Here is a 17,754-nt window from a genome sequence, read left to right on the forward strand (position 1 = left end):
AGCCAGGGTTCATGTTAGTGTGTCCCTAATGACCAATTAAGCGATTTATTTAATCGTTTGCCTTATTTCAACTCGCGCTGCCAAACAGTAATGTGTTGAGCCAGAGAGTACGGGGGTGTAATAACTTGTTTGAGGCTGCGCATACAGCAAAGGGTCCTTCCAAAGGTCTGTGAAACTGGCACGGTAGTGCTTCAAATATCAGACTGAACTATAGTACGACACGATCGGCCCTTTTGTCCCAGTGCGGGGAAAAGTTTTATGGGAGGACTCAGTGTGCAGATTTAAATGCTATTTGTCTTTTCTTCCATTAATTCACAAACCTCAGGGTAAATAGCACAGAATACAACAGCTAATATATAAGGCGTTGGTCATGAGGAATTCCTCAACGCTAATTGCAAATGACACTTTTCCTTTTAAAGCAAGGGCTTATTATTAATGATGTACATGGTGATAATGTTCTAGAGGAACCTTTCTTTAGTGAGTGTTATGAAGTGTTTGTGGTGTGTATTGTTTGTTTGCAAAGCGGAGGAATGTGCTTTGAGGGACAATCGGATTGCTGTAAGAAATCAGCTTGCACTTTTAACCAGGAACAAACTGAATCTGGAATCACAGGGTTACACTGATTCCGACTATATGAAACTTTATACCTACAGGACACTAAGGAAATGTATGCCTAATCGAAACAAACTGCACACACGTTTTGCATTTGATAATATCAATGGTTAAATTTAATCAAACAGCAATGATTTATTAATTTTAAACATAGTTTGTGCCATTGTGCAAAAATCAAACTATTTACCCGCTCCGTCTGTATTTTTGCATTGTGAAATGAGAGGTCCTTAGTTGAATAGGGGTGAGCTCCATTTGGAGATTTAAACCTGGAACCAAATAGCCTATCATTGTCCAAATGTACAATATCTGCCCTTCAGCTTTGATATGGAGGCTTGATAAATTAAAGGCCGGTGCAATGGTCTTTAAATGAGCTGAAATTACCAAGCAAACTGCAAACAGGGCCGTTTTACCCTGCAGTCTTTGACCAGTAATGCCTTGGATTTCGCTCCAGGCGTAATTGCTTTTCTTCTCTCTGGCATGCTTTAACTTTTCTCAAGGCTCCACACCCAGTCAAATCATACTTCAATTATATTCTCCCTTGTTTCTTGAAATTATATCATAAACCGGTTTTATTGCAATAAATTTGTATTTCATCAAATAAAACTGAACCTCGAGCATGGGAACACTTCTGTGTTGGGATCAGACAGGTCTGAGGTAATGTGTGGCATTGGACAAACATCCTCCTCCATCATTTGATACACACTTTATGAGAGTTTATTGATTGATAAATAGTGCTCTTTTGAGGAATTTGCAGCTTTTTAATCTTTGATTTATTGTCCAATTTCTGTTTACTGTTTTGTTACATTGCCCCACTGCTTCAGTTCAGCAGGAGCCCGTTTATTCATTTTTTACTTTGCTCATGTGCCTCTCACATGGGACCTAAAAGCATTTTCCTGCTTTTTATTGGTAATTTCACTTTCAAACACAAACACGAATGCACACTGCACATTTGAAACCAATCCGGCTGATTTGTAATTGCAGTCTCTCTATTGATAGCTCAGTAATTAAAGGGCTGCGTTGGACTTTCTGCAGGTGAAATGTTCTGCTCGCTGTACTGCAGTAGTGTGAAGGCACTTTAGAGGTTTACAATATGGTCATGATCATGTGGTTACCCTTACAGAAGCCGCACACTTGGTGTATATCATTATTGGATGGCTGTTCTGCAATTACACTTGCCGTTCCTGCCCGCTCTTTAGCAAGATGAAATAACCCTGGTTAATAAAAGTTTCAGAATCAGTCTACATTTACTTACATACTTGCATCGAGCCGTTTGCGTGCATCTCAGAGCCGCAAACCTCATTTCAGAGCAGAGTAATTTGTCTTAATTTAGACGATTGCTTCTCCAATAAACGTCACCCTCAGCGAAGACACTCCCTGAATGAAATCAGCTCAGAACTGAAAATGACACCCGATTCAAATACTGCTGTGTACATTTTTTTTAACCTCAGACATGACCCCGAATCCGTGCCGAGTTAAATTATGTCTGTAACCAAAAACAAAGATGTTGAGGTTTGTTCTGAAATCGTTGGGTTATTACGGGGCCTGAACGTTTCCCAGTCCGGTCAGCTCTAATGAGAGCTAAGCTTTCACTTGCGCCTCTGCATAAAATAAAAGTCACATCAAATTTAAGAGAAATGTTTGACCTAGCTGAGGTGCGTTACGGCAGCTGGCACTCACACAGTCAGATTTTTTTAATCAACAATGTTAGTATTATTATGATATATGGCTTATTTATGCTTTAAAGCTTTATAATGTGTGAATGTGTGTGTCACTGATTCTTTAGCTCATTCCAGAGGGCGTAGGAACGATTTGAAAAGTGGGGTGGACATATTAAGGCCTTTGAAAAGCACTGATTATCTCAATTTATGGATAATTCCAGTGTTATTCCATTTGCTTTTAACTAATATAAGTTACACTCTCTTTCACAGCATCCAGCTTTCTCTCGCTTGTAAACTTGTGCGATGATTTATCCCAAATTCACCTCTTGCACAGACAGTCTTTCCTGTCGAAGAGCTGAAAGCTTCATGTGCAGTTGACAGTGACATTGTGTCCGTTTCTGAGTAAAGGTCATAAGGTCACTGACCAATCTGAGTCCATTTCATCAGGATCATTTTTCACCATCTTTTACTTCCTTTTTGTATGTGTCCACGTGTACATTAGTGAGCCATTTTAATGTAGTACTTTTCACATGCTGTAATTTTTTTTGGATTATCTGTGTCTTCATTTGTTGTGAATTTTATATAGTATACGGGAGAAGATGGATAATTGTAGTACACAAATAAATACAGCTTCAGCAATAACATGCACAATTAATTTTTACTTGCTCCCAAAATTACAGAAACCAAATCTTTCAGTAAAAAAAAAAATCCACTTTATGTCATTTACAGTTTAATATGGGTGTAATTTCATTTTAGAATAAATTAAATTAAACGTAATCTACATAGCTATCTCTCTTTTAAAAATGCCATTTTTAGCAATATTACAAAAAAGGTCCTCAAAAGTCTTCTGCCAGCATGAATGTAACATGAATGTATACACAACAACAAAACATTAATTTACTAGTCGTTAATGTTATAATGTAAATGTTAAATTGTTACTGTTCAAGGTAAATTTTTTTAAGTATTTTTGTATTTCACTGATATTGTTGTCCATATTAAAAAATCCCTCTTTGGGGTGAAAGTTATATATAATATAAATATATTTGAAACCTGAACATGTTTAAAAATATTTTTCATTGTCATTAGCATTGACTCATAAAATGTAATTTGTCCATGTGAGATTTTTCTTTTGCATTTTATACAGAATAGTTAAAGAATGTAACATTGACCTGTGTGCTTCCAGTTTAATTTAAACTGACTTCGAAAACTGACTTTGAATCTTATAAATGTATAACTTATTATTATTATTATTGTTGTTGTTGTTGTATTATTATTATTATTTAATTTATAAATATATAACTTACAAATGTATAAATTTGACAGGGGCAGTGACCATTGACATGTCAAAGATGTTTGAGGTCAAAGTTCAACATTTAAGGCAAATATTTTTGGAATAAATTAGCAAAAACACAAAAATTTGTAACATTTATCCCTCTTCTCCTCTATATGGGTATAAACTCTCTCAATGTGTGTGTGTTTGCGTTTGTGTGTGTTTTTTAACGGCCACATCTTGCTGGCTTCACTTCCTCTTCCTCCAGTCTGAGGAAGCCATGGACTCAGGAGGCCTGTGTCTGTCCGTCTGTCTGTCAGTGTGTCCTCTCTCCATCCTGCTGGCCTGCACTTCACCCCATCCTGTGCATGTGTACTGTAGCCCACTCGTGTGTGTGTGTGTGTGTGTGTGTGTGTGTGTGTGTCACCTGCTCCTGAGTGGTAAATGTGTCATCGTATAGCCACTGTCTGCCACTCCAGTTGACCTATACTTGAACATCTCACTAAATCATACATCAGCCAGCGACATATGCTGAGAATGTTCTCACTGCTTGTGCGAGTGTGTGTGTCCAACTGATGTATTCGCTTTTGCAACACTGCGTGAGCGATGTTTAGATTTACAGGAATATGGTGGTGGTGTAAAACTCATGGGGTGTAAAATGTTTTGAAGTCAAAGCAATGGGGCAAGTGTGTGTGTGTGTGTGTGTGTGTGTGTGTGTGTGTGTGTGTGTGTGTGTGTGTGTGTTCCTGGCTCTTGTTCGGCAGAAGGGTCAGTTAGAGATGCTGATGGACTGATGTGTTCCGGGCAGCCAGAAGAATGAAGGACAAAGCACACCTCCATCCTGTAACCTCCCTCTCTCTCCTCCTCCTCCTTCTGTTCTTCTCTCTAACCCTTAGCTGACTTGGTCTAAAAATTATTGCACAGAATGTAACAAGCTGATGCTGCTGTAACACATCCCATATCTGAAGCATCATAGAGAGTGTTTGTTTAAAGAATATGATAAATACGTCTGTCAGAACTGATTTTATGCTCCAGTCTGATCTTCCTTTAAACTTTAATGAGTTTTTGTGGATAAGTCTTGACTTTCCGAAGCCAAAAGCACCTGAGAATGATAGTTAAACCATCCCATATTAAATAATGATCGTCCTCAGAATTGTTGGGGAAAAGGGGGTTTTTAGGTGGAGGTTTACTGTTACAGTGGTTTTGAGATTGCAGTCAATTTGGGAAGTATATAATTATAAAGAAAAACATATTGACTTTTCCTTTGGAGGAATGATTTTTTCCTCAGGCTTGGCTCTTCAGTTTCATTTTTTTCTCTCTTCTAGTGCACTGGATTTTAGATTACAGGATTTAATTCATACAGAGTGCTCTCTTTCTCTCCATCTCTCCCTTTTTCCTGCTCACAGAAAAGTTGAACTTCAAGGCAGGATGTGTTGACACATAATGAAACATTTACCCATGATGCCCAGCTGAAGAAAAAGCATTGCCTTGCAATCAGATCAACAGATTTCTTTTCTTTACTAAAACACTCACTGAATCTGGTATAAAATGAATAATATATTGAGTATTTTTTGAGTATTTTATTTTATTTTATTATTTTATTTATCCATGAATTTTGTCGTTGTCCAAGTTCGGTTCTGTTTTGGTTTGTTGTGTTTGACAGTTTCATTTGTTTCCATTTTCCTGCCACCGGTTAGCTTCTATGGTTTTAGATTAGCTCACACCTGTTTCTGTTCACCCAGATTAGTTCTCTGTGTATTTTAGCCTTGTGTTTGGTTCAGTTTAGTTTTGTCCCGTGTTTCATGCATCCCGAGTTTTGTTTAAAATCTGTGTAAAGTAATATTAAATATGTGTTCTGAGTTTGTCACACCACAGAAAAATATGTTATTAACCACCCAGCCAAATCTGAATGGAAAAAAAAAGACACCAAGTAAAAGTTATCAAAATCTTGAAAAAATAAGCAGTATTCTCTGCTCTCAAACACTGGGGGCGTGTCCTCTGTTGGTGCTGAAACCACACCCACTCACGAAAAAAGCTGCAGCCTCTCTCATCTGTCAAATACCGCTACAACCTGAATGGATGCTCACTCTGGCAGCTTAATTGAATTTACACAGCCATACATGTTTGGTAATATGCATTTACATGATGAAGGCATAGCTAGCTATCAAACTGTAGGCTGTTGTACTTCTAACTAATGGTAATGACTCATGATTGAGCGGGCTAACCACTGCTGCTAATGCTCTCTAGTTATTATAGTGTTGGGGAGGGGTCATGCTCAGTGACTCCAGTGTGTCATCGAGACATGATCCGGTCTAACTCCATAATTCAGTACTACATAGTTCATAGTCTGTGTAACATGTTTTCAGCAATACATTTCTAACATTTAGAATGTGTTTAGAAACAATTCTCTGAATTGCCTTTACACGGACTTTAATAAATTTGAATATTGCTGCGAATAGATCCTGCTTAAACTACTACTTTTGCAACCAGCTGTGGCAGAATAATGGACTAAATTACAATGAATCTAGCAGCAAAGAAAAATCTCCTCCTCTCAAAGGTGAACCAGTCCCTAGAAAGACACACACTGGAGTTTTTGGACCTTGCCATTTTGGGCACCAGTGATGCCTGAGCCCACCGCAGATAGGAAAGCCTGAGCTGAAGCCAGAACCAGATATCGCCCCGGAGCATGAGCCAACTAAGTCTGACCAGGTACGTGAGCCAGCAAAATCACCTGTGCCAGTGGGATTGCTGGTGGAGTACGAGGGGATGTCGTGGAGCTTTACCCCCTCAACAGGCAGCAAAAGATGAAACGCTAATTGACTGTGAGAGTGAGTGTTTTCTACATGTTTCAGTTCCCGGCACCACACTTCTGTGTTTCCGCCCAGCCCTGAATCTCCTGCGTCTCCACTGGTTCCGCCCAGTTCTGATTCACCTGTGTTGTCATAAATCCCACCCAGTCTCCCTCTCCCACCTCCTCTCCCACCTCCTCGTCCAAAGCCACTCAGTCTTTCAGCTCTGCCTCTGATGGTTCCCTCCAGCTCCTCAGCTCTTTCTCAATGTTCTCCACTTTACAGGGTAGCTGAGCCTTAGATCTTCCAGTCTCCGTCTCTGTCCTGGGGTGTCGACCCTGTGGCTCCGCCTCAGTCCTCCAAGCCCTTGACTCAATCTCTGCCTTCCGACCCTTCAGCTCCGGTTTGGCTCCACGCTCCCTCTGCTCCACAGGGTTCTGTCAGTTGTTGGACTTCACCGGGCTCCTCCATCTCTCTGGCTCTACCACAGACTTCCACTCCTCTGGCTGCGCCTTGTCCCTCTATTCCTCTTGCTCCGTCGGCTTCCCTTACCTCCAGCTTTACCTTGGTCTTCGGTTGCACTAATGTCACATGTACAGTATGTTCAGTTCTGTTTTGGGTTTGTTCTAGTTTTCTTTGTTCCTGTGTTTGACCCAGTTTCTTTTGTTCCCATTTTCCCGCCACTGGTTAGTTTCTGTGGTTGCAGTTCACACCTGTTTCTGTTCACCCTTATTAGTTCTGTGTATTTAAGCCCTGTGTTTGGTTCAGTTCAGTTGTCCGTTATTGTTGTGTTGTTCTTGGTTATTCTGTCCCATGTTTCATGCATGCATGTTTTATGAGTTTTAATACATTTTAATATTTCTCAGAATAGATCCTGCTTCAACTACTACTTTTGCAAGCAGCTGTAACAGTCATGAACTTGAATGCCTTTTTTTTTTTTTTATTAATCACAATTATTATTTTCTAAAGCCTATAGTCTAAAACAATTCATAAAACAACAACCAGGGCTTTTATTATTATTATATTTAAAAATAATAATATCAGATAAGAAGCTGTTTTCACACACACACAAAAAAAAAGATGTGTATTGTTATAATAATAATAATTTCTGTTTGAAAATTGCTTCATAATTGCTTCATTGTAGTTCTCATCGTACTGTAAGATGATTCTGAGAAGAATTCTGAATCCTCTGCATGTTGACCACTTCTTGCAAGCCAAGGGCGATGATGTCAGGGCGAAAGTAATCATGACTGTGCACGGAAACTCACATCATACACAAACCCACACACATTCTACACACTGACAAACACATACTTCCATTCCTGTGAACAAACCCAAGAGACCAGCTCTGGGTGTAGAGCAAGAACTGTATCACAGATGTTGTGAAAGTGTTTGGCACTTTGCTCACCGTAGCAGAGGCAATAAATCTGATGTTGTGGTCTGAATTTGGAATGGTGAGTTTTTAAAGATTCTTCTCCATTTGTGTTTTTAAATTGTGCGTGGGTCAGAGTGCTGGTTGAGAAATGCTGTTTCTGTAATGGTCCAATTCATCTGGGCCTGTAAGAATGGCCGACTCTGATGATTCTTTTCATAACCTTGTTCTTTGAAGCTTTTTGCTACTAATTCTGAGGGTTAAAAATAGATCCGTCCGTGTTTGGTTAGAGTCAAGGATCTAACACTACTGTTAAATCATTCTCTGTCTAGAACAAGTCTTTTTTATCTCTCTAAACACCCCATTCAACCTCTGAATTGTGTTTGCAGGTGTGTCTGTTTGCTCTGATTTCTCTATGAATACGTGTACTTTCATGCCCTCTGATGGCTTTTTAAAGCTACAGTGATTTAAATCTCATAGAAAGAATCAAGATGCTTATAAGGACAGCAGCAGATGTCGCCTCCCGGGCAAATGTGAAGTCAATCCATGTCTTCACATCACAGATCATTATTTATTGATTTATTCAGTCAAGTGTGGAGCACATTGTTTATCCCTGCTTATTGTTTAATATTGAATTAGTCTGTGAAGACAAATCCCCTTTATTTGTGCCAGTTGTACCCCTGTATCTCTAGGTTTAACATTTTTTGACTTCAGAAACATGCTGAGAGGAATATGGTTAGGAATTGCATTGATTACGACAAACATGCATTTGATACAGAAATGACTATTTATTTTCAAAAATAAGTTTAAGGAATCCAGTGATATATGTAAATAATCAATAATCAGATTAAAGTGCCAAATATCAGTTATACAAAAAGGAATCTGTACAAAAGGAGGAAATACATGATTGAAGGTGTCTTTGGTTAGAAGAAATGACTGCTCGACTGACTTCGGGTTTTAAATGCGAGAGCTTTGGTGGGCTCTCAGTAACTGCATAGGTCCGAAGAGTATACCTTCATCAACAACAATGTCAACAATATCTGGAAAAATCACTGTTTACAAAAATCAAACAACAGATCACTGGGAATGGAGCAGTGCAGACTAAAATCACAGATCTCACTGTAGCTGTTCTCTTTGGTGTCGGCGCTCTTCTTGCTTATTTGTTGTTTCTTAAACAAATCAATCAATTTGATTGTCTTAAATCCATGTTAAATCTTCTGCTGAGTTCCATGACTTCTTATCCGGGTTCTCCATTCCTTGTTAACGGTCAAACTTTTAAGGCACCATGGCTGTAGGTTATGGAAGGATGCCTTTTCAGGAAGCTCTTTGGTCAGGCCTAATCCATCTTTAGTGCGTTAAGCCGTACGCAGAGGTCCACGGCCCTCAGATGGAGTCTCTGTGGCCTTGGAATGACAATGTTATTGGCTGGTGTCACTAGGTTTGGTTTTATAGCGTCCCCATTGACTGAAACAGATGCCCTCACTTTATCTTGGCTGGTTTGAGCTCCTTGACCTGCATGTGTAATGTTTTGTGGACAGCAAGAGTTCTGGACTGACAGAAACCCTTTCCACACTCCTGGCATTTAAATGGCTTCTCTTTGGAATGGATGTACCTTTAGAGAACAAAAGAAAGAGAATATTTGTGGTTTGTTAATGGATGTAGGCATGTTTACAACTTAAACAACACAGATTTTAAAGTTGTCCGAGCTTCTTTTCTAGGATTAAATATCCTGCGCAGCAGTTTTCTGCCCAAACATGTGAACTACTGAAATGACTGCAAAGATAGAAGTCTTGTTATGACAAATCTTTGAGTCTGCAAATGTTAATTAAATCACAAACATGATGTATATCTAGTGATAATTGTCAGTCAGGAAAAGAGCCAAGATCATTACTGAAGAATTGGAGGAGATTGTTCAGCATGTCTCAACTAATTTAAATCATTCTTAAAGTTCTGGAATAACAAATGTCATAAATCACAAGAGCAGGTGTGGTTTGAAAAAAATAAGAAACCGATTTGTTTGTCTGAATCTGTTCTGCAAGGCAGAACCTTAAGTTCAATATTTTTTTTAAATAAAAAATGTGCATAAGATAAATTGGTTAATTGATATATACACGCTGATTTAAATACACACACAAAAAGTATTAATTCAATTATATATAGATTAATAGTTGTTTTTGTATGTGTATATATGCACATTATTATTTTAAATTTACCCTGTGATATTTTCTAACTGGAATGATGGAAGAGATTATTATGCAGTAATGCATGATGAGGTCATGATTGGAAAAGAATCTGCAGGTAGTTATGTGTTTGTGTGTGGGCCGGAGTTTGTGATACCATACATTTATGAATGGGCAGGTATGAGCAGGAATGTATTTCAATATCGGCTCTAAATCATCTGATCTGAGATCAGTGTACTGATATGTCTTTACCTGTGGTCTCTCAGGTGGTCCTGCCTCCTGAAGGCCTTATGACAGATGTCACAAGTGTACGGCCGCTCATCTGTGTGCGTGCGCTCGTGGATCAACAGGTTGTAGGACTTGGTGAAGTGGCGGCCACAGAACTTGCACACAAACTCCTTTTTCGTCTTGGATGGGAGTCGTCCTCGGCTTGGTTTTCTTTCAGGCGAGGAGAGCTTGGCCACATCCAGCAGGCAGCCTAATGAGGGCGAGCGTACGTGCCCGTTGTTAGTGCTCAGATCTTCTGCCTTCAGGGCGTCATCCTGCGTGGCGGCTGCCGCCAGGTTGGCAAAGTCAAAACGTGGTTTGCTTTTGCTGGACGCTCCAGACCCAGGCCCGGGGGACTCCTGTTTGGTGGGCTGGACGAGATGGGGAAACAGAGGGATTGAGGGGAGAGGGAAGCGGGCGTCCACCAGGCCAGGCAGCTTGGAGAAGGTGCAACGTGGCAAAGTGAACGGTGGGTAGCCCAGAGTCCACTGGTGCAGGTGGACGGCGTGCAAGGCACTGAAACTGTAGATACTGGGCATGTGGTCGGCAGGCAAATGCAGCCCGTTAGAGGTCTGAAGGAAGGAATAGTTCGCCAGCTGCAGAGAAGGATGAAGGGGCACGGGTGCTGGGAGCGTTTTACTGCCCATGACTGATTCCAGAAAGTTTCTGTAGGAGACAAAAACAGAGAAAAATGAATGAAGAGCGATTAGCACAGTCTCAAAAATAACACATCTTCAGACATCTATTGAGAATCCACCCACTATGTTTGCTTTTTCCGTTTTCTATAGGCCTATATTATGCGTTACTTAGAAACATATTGCTTTAGTCCTTACAGGCTGAAGGGACTTCCCTAAAAAGAAAAAAAAAACATGCTCACACTCAGGTCAAGATATAAAGTGCACTTGTCAAGCGAGGCACCTTGTCTGACATACTGAAAGCGCATACTCCAACGTGAGCACAAAGCAATGCTCAAGCCTGCCAGATGAGTGTGTGTGCATGTACATTTTGGCATAGGCGTCTTCTGCATGCCGAAAATATGCCTATGGCCATGAAGACGAAAGACAGCAGGTGACATACTTGCCTCAACTGTTTAATCAGGTTGGATGAGAACAGACACAAAGCACAATAACTCCTCTTTGTCTCATCAGGAACTACAAGCACACACACACTCATGCAAACAGGCTTGGTGTGTTTACAGTGTTACTCATATCGTCTGGAGGATTTTTTTTCACAGTTTTATAAGTACCACGTGAAATGCAACAACGTGTTGTGTGTTAGATTACTGTGAATACAAAACGCGACTATAGGGATGCCACATATGGTTCTAGTTACGATGGATAAGGTCAAAGAGCTGCTAAATTTGTTTAAAAGTGACAGCCTGTGTGTCATATTTTGAAAGTTCAATAAAGGTCAAGAAAAAAAATAAAGTCACGTCGCTAGAAACATTTCCAGCTGAAGTTCTATGTAAAGGATGACGCTTAATTTGTGTGTATTTCTGTCCCGAATATACAGGGTGCGGAGAGAGTCTGATCCGTGGTAAATAAAAAGTGAAATAGCCCTAATTAGTCTTTCTGAAGCTCAAAGCTCCCCCGGGGATTTGGACGCTCTGATCATGGCGCAGAAGTAATTGACTTTTACTTACGGGGGTCATTAGAGGAGATCAGGACTCGCTCCTGAGAACAGGCTCGTACCCTTAACCCTTTGAAGTCCACATACCTTTAAAACGAGTGACGGAGGGGAATGTGTTACCTGAACTGTCTGCTTAACCGTTAAATCTAACGCCAGTTGAACGTTTTGGGGAGAAGTCGTTTCTGAATTGTGGGATTTCACAAGTGCTTGGACATTATTTTCCGGGACATCGTTGGCTAATTGGTCGGATTTGCGCACTGTGTCTGGGTAAATCTCACAGATTTTGTCCCCCACGCCAGGCCCAATTAGTGTTCTGGGACTAAAAACGACTATCCCAGACAAGGTGGTGAAAGAGTCTCGAAAATCACACCACAGTTTGCTGAGTTCGGGTCTACCCCCATCCACCTTGGGATGTAGATCTCTAACGTGACACGTCCTACACAAAATGTGGTGAAACCGTTTTTTTTATGTATCACTAAAAAAATTGAAAATAGTTTTCTGCAAACGCACCCATCAGTGTGCAGATACTCAAAGAATATGTTGTCAGACGCATGGCAAGTGCAGTTTGCGCCCTCATTGTGGCCTCTGTCTATCAGCAATCTTTCTTATCAATAACTGTGATTGCTCAGCTTTCATCAGTAGCGCGTTGAGCGCGCGGAGGTCATCAGTGATTTATCTCTCGGTAGGTGTGAATGTGCGCCTGTCGCGCGTACGGAGATCACAGAGAAATCTCGACGTGTATTACAGGAATTAATCACGGTCTCGAGGTCCATGCGTTAACGACGGACCTTTGGTCAATTGTGCAACGATTATCAAGTAAGTGTATGTTTTTTTTTTTTCCGCGCAGCCCCCCGAGAGGATGTGATCACTTAGCCCTGGAGAGAGGGAAACACACCATTCATTAAGCACCGTCAAACAGTTGACTAAATATACAAATATATTTAAGTATTGGGGAGAAGGCCTAGCGCTTTTTTGTGTTTGCAGTTTTATGTAAAATGTGTTTGCCTGTACAATAGCATACGGAAAAGAATGACAGTGTAACATTTTAAAATAATAAATAAAGGCCACCGCATATTGTGCCAGATTTAGACTTATGCATCGTGTGTAGTCAGATCAAATTATAGCCTATAAATGTTAAAGCTGAATAGGTTACTCTCAAAATACTAACATACTTTATTTATCAGCAGGCCTATACTAATTTTAAATGCTTTGCCTTTTAATTATACTGGTTGTGATGTCTACATTCGTTGAATTTTCTCTCTATAAATTAAACAAATCGTGAATAATTGAAATATTTTGACAGTAGTCATTTTGGACAAGAGTGGCATCCAATACACATTTTTACATGAATATATTAGGCCAAAATTTTAAATGTTCAGTGGCATTGTTATTTGAGTTGATCCTATAACGTTTATTTATCAATACCTAATAAGTTTAAATTGTTGGATTATTTGTATTATATTTAAAGGCATTTAGAACACTTTAAATGCAAAATTAAAGCGTTCAACTAATAACAAATAAAATAAAACAACAATTATTAATACATATTTTTAAAACAGGTCTATATTAAAAAACAAATAGCCTATATATTCCACATTACTTTAAAAGAAACGTTTAGTTTTTTGTATTAAATGGACGATTTATTTTAAGATTAGACGTAATTTTTCTGAAGTGACAAAATATATTTAGTTTTATTTTTTTGCCAATTTTGCTGTTTCCGCAAGACACTCTGAACGAATAGCGCTTAAAATAAACCGAAACAAACGAATAACTAATTTTCTCAACACCGAGCATCAGTGTAAAACTGTAGCGGTGCATTCAAAGCATAGTCTACACGAAAAACGACTCGAGACCACCGGCCACAAGGCCACGCGTGGTTTAGGAAAAAGGGGTAACTTTCTACAGATGTATAATAAAATCTAAAGTTCACGATTTGTTTCTACGAATTCACGTTTGTTATAGTTTTTAACGAAAAACATCGGACATCACAGCGGCTTCAAAGCTTTCCATAGACTAGGCTACATTTCTCAGATAGCCTATATTCGAATCTTTGATTTTATTTATTAATTTATTTGAGCAATATTAACGTTGTAAAAACAAAATTATTTTATTCCTCAAATAAATATTTTTGATGTTTGCACACCACTTATGATCAATAAGAGTCTAGAATGCGCATCCCACCTGTTGATCACTGACCGATCACTATTAAAGACCATCATTCACACATTAAATACTTTGCCGTAACTTTTATCTGCTTTGAACAACACATTACTATGCAATTGCAGTGCAGTTACTACACATTTTAAAAGTTTTGCACGTCACGCTTTACAAGCAATTTCTCGCCCAACGAATTCATTGTCAAGTGCACTTGAACATTACACATATGTTGTTCACGCCTCGCAGGAAATCACCGCCAATATACAGACTATATGTCTTGCAAAAGTAGTAAAAGCTTGTCAAAAATATTCCAAAATGCCAGAAAATATTTACCAGATCTTGGTGAAGCGGGACGATCCCAAATAAGAGGATTTACGGTCACTTAGTCGTCCCACAGCGTTTCAAAATTCAGTGCAAAACTCTCAGGCGGATCGGAGAAATGTTCGTCTTCCTCAGCATGTTCTCGCAGCAGAGATACGGGAAAACACTGAAGTTCGCACAGCTGTGGTCCAGCGGTTGTGCGCTGTGAGTATTTGGTTACTCGGGGTAGAAACTCTCTCTCTTACTCTAGCTCTGTCTTGTGGTCCCAAAGTCAAACCGCCTCTTTATTGTAACCCAACCCGCGACGTCATACAGCCAAACCCCCAACATACTGAAGTGAAGTTTCCTCCACTGGTACAGCAGCGCTAGACGCTAGAGGACCGAGCACATGCACTTCTCACTGCCTACATGTCAGAGGACTGAACCCTGCTGCAACCTTTGAAAATGTTACGTTGTCAATAAAGTTTGCAGGCCTTTCACCACTTGCAGATGTTGAAAATAGTAGGCTATCCCGAAGACGGAAAGAGAAATTAACAGAAATTAAATCATTCAAATGGAGACTTTTAAATGTTTGGTGAACATTGGCTATTCGTTATTATTATTATTATTTGTATTTTTATTATTAGGCTATTATTTTTTTATTATTATTATTATTATTATTATCGGACGAAGACTAAAAGTAGTTTACATCCTAAAGCCGAGCTTCGGGTAACAAAATAATCTTATTTAATTAACGCGCTCATCAATACAGCATAACGCAGAAAGTCAAAGAATTCTTATTTTAAACGAGCTTCTGTGCGAGATGGGGGCGGCAACAAATCAAGCTTCACTTTGTATTAATTAAGGTAAATATACAACTGCCACCTCTCACCTCTGCGAGAAAGAAATGAGAGACCGGTTTTAAACGTCCCAAAACCATTAGTCAATTTGTCACCCCGACCCCAGTGAAGACAGATTAAGAGCACGAGCTTCATTTGCGTTACGCAGGGAATGTGAATTCGAGAACTTCGAGCACTTCTCTTTGATACGAACTGAAGTGCTGTGGAAATTCTTGTTATAAACGTTTCATCTTGGGGTCAAACACACCTAGGTTAGTGTAAACTGTGGAGGTGAAAAATTCACGTAATCTCACAGTTGTATAGGCTATATAAGATAGAAAGAAAAGTTAGTTTAATTTAAAATGGAAATAGACAAATGATCTAAATGGAATGTGCACTTTGATTTCAACAAATTCTTAAGTTCTGAATCCATTGCACGCATTGAAATAAAAAAACTCTCTTTTTAATATTTCTATTATTTTTTTGTCCTGTTTTTTATAGGAAATAAACTGTACATTTTCACGAACTCTGATTCGTTGACTGGGGAAATCTGTTGTGACGTCACCCCACATAGGCTAAATTCCTCCGAGATGCAGGTCGCAGGTTCCTTCATGAGACGCACAGAGACAGCAGTCTCAATGAGTCAGAGCAAGACAAGGACGCTGCTGTGCAGCTGTTAAGCGCTCAATACGCGCCACCTGGTGGCGAGAGCGCGTACAATTGCAACCCAGCTACTGCAGAGGCGCTCATCCCCAGTCCTGGAGATCTACCTTCGTGCAGAATCTAGTTCCAGACATGTTCTAATACATACCTGTTTTCAAGTGATCCGTAGATTTTGTTTAGCTAGTTTAGGTGCGTTTGCTGAGAGCTGGAAGTAAATTTGGCACCTATAATATTGCAAGTCATGCTTTTGACTTGTTTGAAAAGCCTGTTGAACAAAAACAATCAGAAGTAAAAACTCAAACATTGGAGTTCTGTAATGGGAGTGTGTATTCATGAATGAGATGTTTGGAGGGTTTTGTTTAAGATTAGAAGTTGGATTAATTCCCTCTCTCATTGCACGGATTTAATTGTTAACTGCTTTTTATCTGATATCAAACTATCCTTAAGCCAATTTTACCGATCATCTGCACGGAGATATAGGTCAAATGCTGAGTGCAAAGGCCCATTATTCCGGCTGAATTTTCTCTGTTGATTTTATGAGAAAATTCTGGCTGTCTGTGAGTCCATGTTGCATCACTAAGCACAGCGCAATAGCCCTGACCTCAGGAAATTAATCAGCAAACCCTGCCACGGAAGCCATGCGTCCACTCCTCGGCTGCATATAATAAAAAACAGCAGCTAGACATCATTTACATTTTTGGAGGGAAAAAGAAAACAAACTGTAAAGAATAGATTTGGTGCGAGCGCGAATTGCGCACGTTTGAAGCGCGGCTCACACACACAATATACGCTCTGCACATGCACATGAACGCACAGCGCACACACGGCTGACTGAAGATAAAAAGAACTGTTTACAGCTCACTTACATATTTCATCACATCTATTTACATCACTCTCGCTAATCTAAACACTTCAGCCACTGAAAGTTTAACATTTCAAAGTCTGTGAAGTCAGAGAGCTGCTCTCAAATTCTGAACTACTGACGGCTGTCTAAATACAGGCCCCTGCCTGCGTCTGTCCTGCTTTTTGGAGTCGTGATATATACACGTTAATATATTTTTCTAAGGCAAACCTGAGTTGTACTACAAGTTAAAAGAACCTGGAACTCACCATTTCTAATTATTTTTTTACATAACTGATTTACTGAAAGACGATTAGACCGCCAATCGCATGGCTTTCTTTCACATACGAAAAAAACTGCCTGCAACACAGATGTCCTCTCTATCGCTTACTGTGGTTGAAAATAAAATTGCATGTTACGGAGTAGGACATCATATGGAGTAGGCCCACCCCCAAAAAAAAAAAAAAAAACCTTTTTCAGTGAACTTAAGGAAAACTTTTCCACGCAGTTAGTTGAGGTCCACAGACTAAAACAAGTTCAGTTAAACAAATAATGTTAACCTCTTAAGACCCGGCAAACATTTTAGGAAAAAATTCGTATTTTTTCATGTCTTTACATTGTTTAGAGCATTAAAATAAAAAAAAATTAATTAATTAAAAAAAAACTTAAAATGATATTTCATTCATAAGTTATGCTACGTCCTTGGTAGAGGACATCTTGACTCAATTTTTAAAAAAAAATAAAAAGACATGAATGAACATGCATAGGCAAAAACAATTGATTTTTTAAAAAAATCACCAATACAGTTTTAGTTTTCAGGATTTTTTTTTACCAAACTTTATATAAAGATAATTCTCAACTATAACAGAATGATTTTATATACCATTTTTCTTCATGCAAAATGTCTGTAAAAAAGACATAAACAGGTTTTCTCATTATATATAATGTATCTATAATCTAATTTGCATATTAATGTGTTTTTGGGGCAAAATGTAATGAAAAAAGAAGTGTAATAATGGGAGTAATAATTGACAAGATTTTCATAATAATATATAATATTTCATAGGAATATTGAAATATATTTTCTTTCCCTATTCATTTGTTGTGTCTCCCAAAATGCGCAATAAACATGCTTTTAGTCCCGGTGTCCTCATATGAGGACATGTATGAAATCAAC

General features: G+C 39.1%; 1 protein-coding gene across 2 annotated transcripts; it reads right to left on the minus strand.

Annotated features, from left to right (window-relative positions):
* Window positions 1-8,517: 8,517 nt before the first annotated feature.
* osr1 (odd-skipped related transcription factor 1) lies at window positions 8,518-16,950 on the minus strand. Of its 2 annotated transcripts, none has more exons than XM_016512364.1 (3): window positions 16,847-16,950; window positions 10,134-10,814; window positions 8,518-9,313 (listed from the first exon to the last, which is right to left on the minus strand). In XM_016512364.1, the coding sequence occupies exons 2-3, from the start codon at window positions 10,793-10,795 to the stop codon at window positions 9,181-9,183; spliced, it is 795 nt and encodes a 264-aa protein (XP_016367850.1). In that variant the 5' UTR covers window positions 10,796-10,814; window positions 16,847-16,950; the 3' UTR covers window positions 8,518-9,180. The 2 variants fall into 2 exon arrangements, with proteins under 2 accessions (XP_016367850.1, XP_016367851.1); XM_016512365.1 differs by lacking the exon at window positions 16,847-16,950 and adding an exon at window positions 14,268-14,491.
* Window positions 16,951-17,754: the final 804 nt, after the last annotated feature.

The sequence above is a fragment of the Sinocyclocheilus rhinocerous genome, unplaced genomic scaffold (genome assembly GCF_001515625.1).
Source record: "Sinocyclocheilus rhinocerous isolate Xijiao unplaced genomic scaffold, SAMN03320098_v1.1 scaffold1243, whole genome shotgun sequence".
In the NCBI taxonomy this organism is placed as follows: domain Eukaryota; kingdom Metazoa; phylum Chordata; class Actinopteri; order Cypriniformes; family Cyprinidae; genus Sinocyclocheilus; species Sinocyclocheilus rhinocerous.

Bases quoted from the DNA above. Each gene is read 5' to 3' on its own strand.
- osr1 (XM_016512364.1), bottom strand. From the start codon at position 10,795: ATGGGCAGTAAAACGCTCCCAGCACCCGTGCCCCTTCATCCTTCTCTG. The intron at 9,314-10,133 runs GTAAAGACATAT...TGTTCTCTAAAG, and splicing joins GACCACCTGAGAGACCACAG to GTACATCCATTCCAAAGAGA.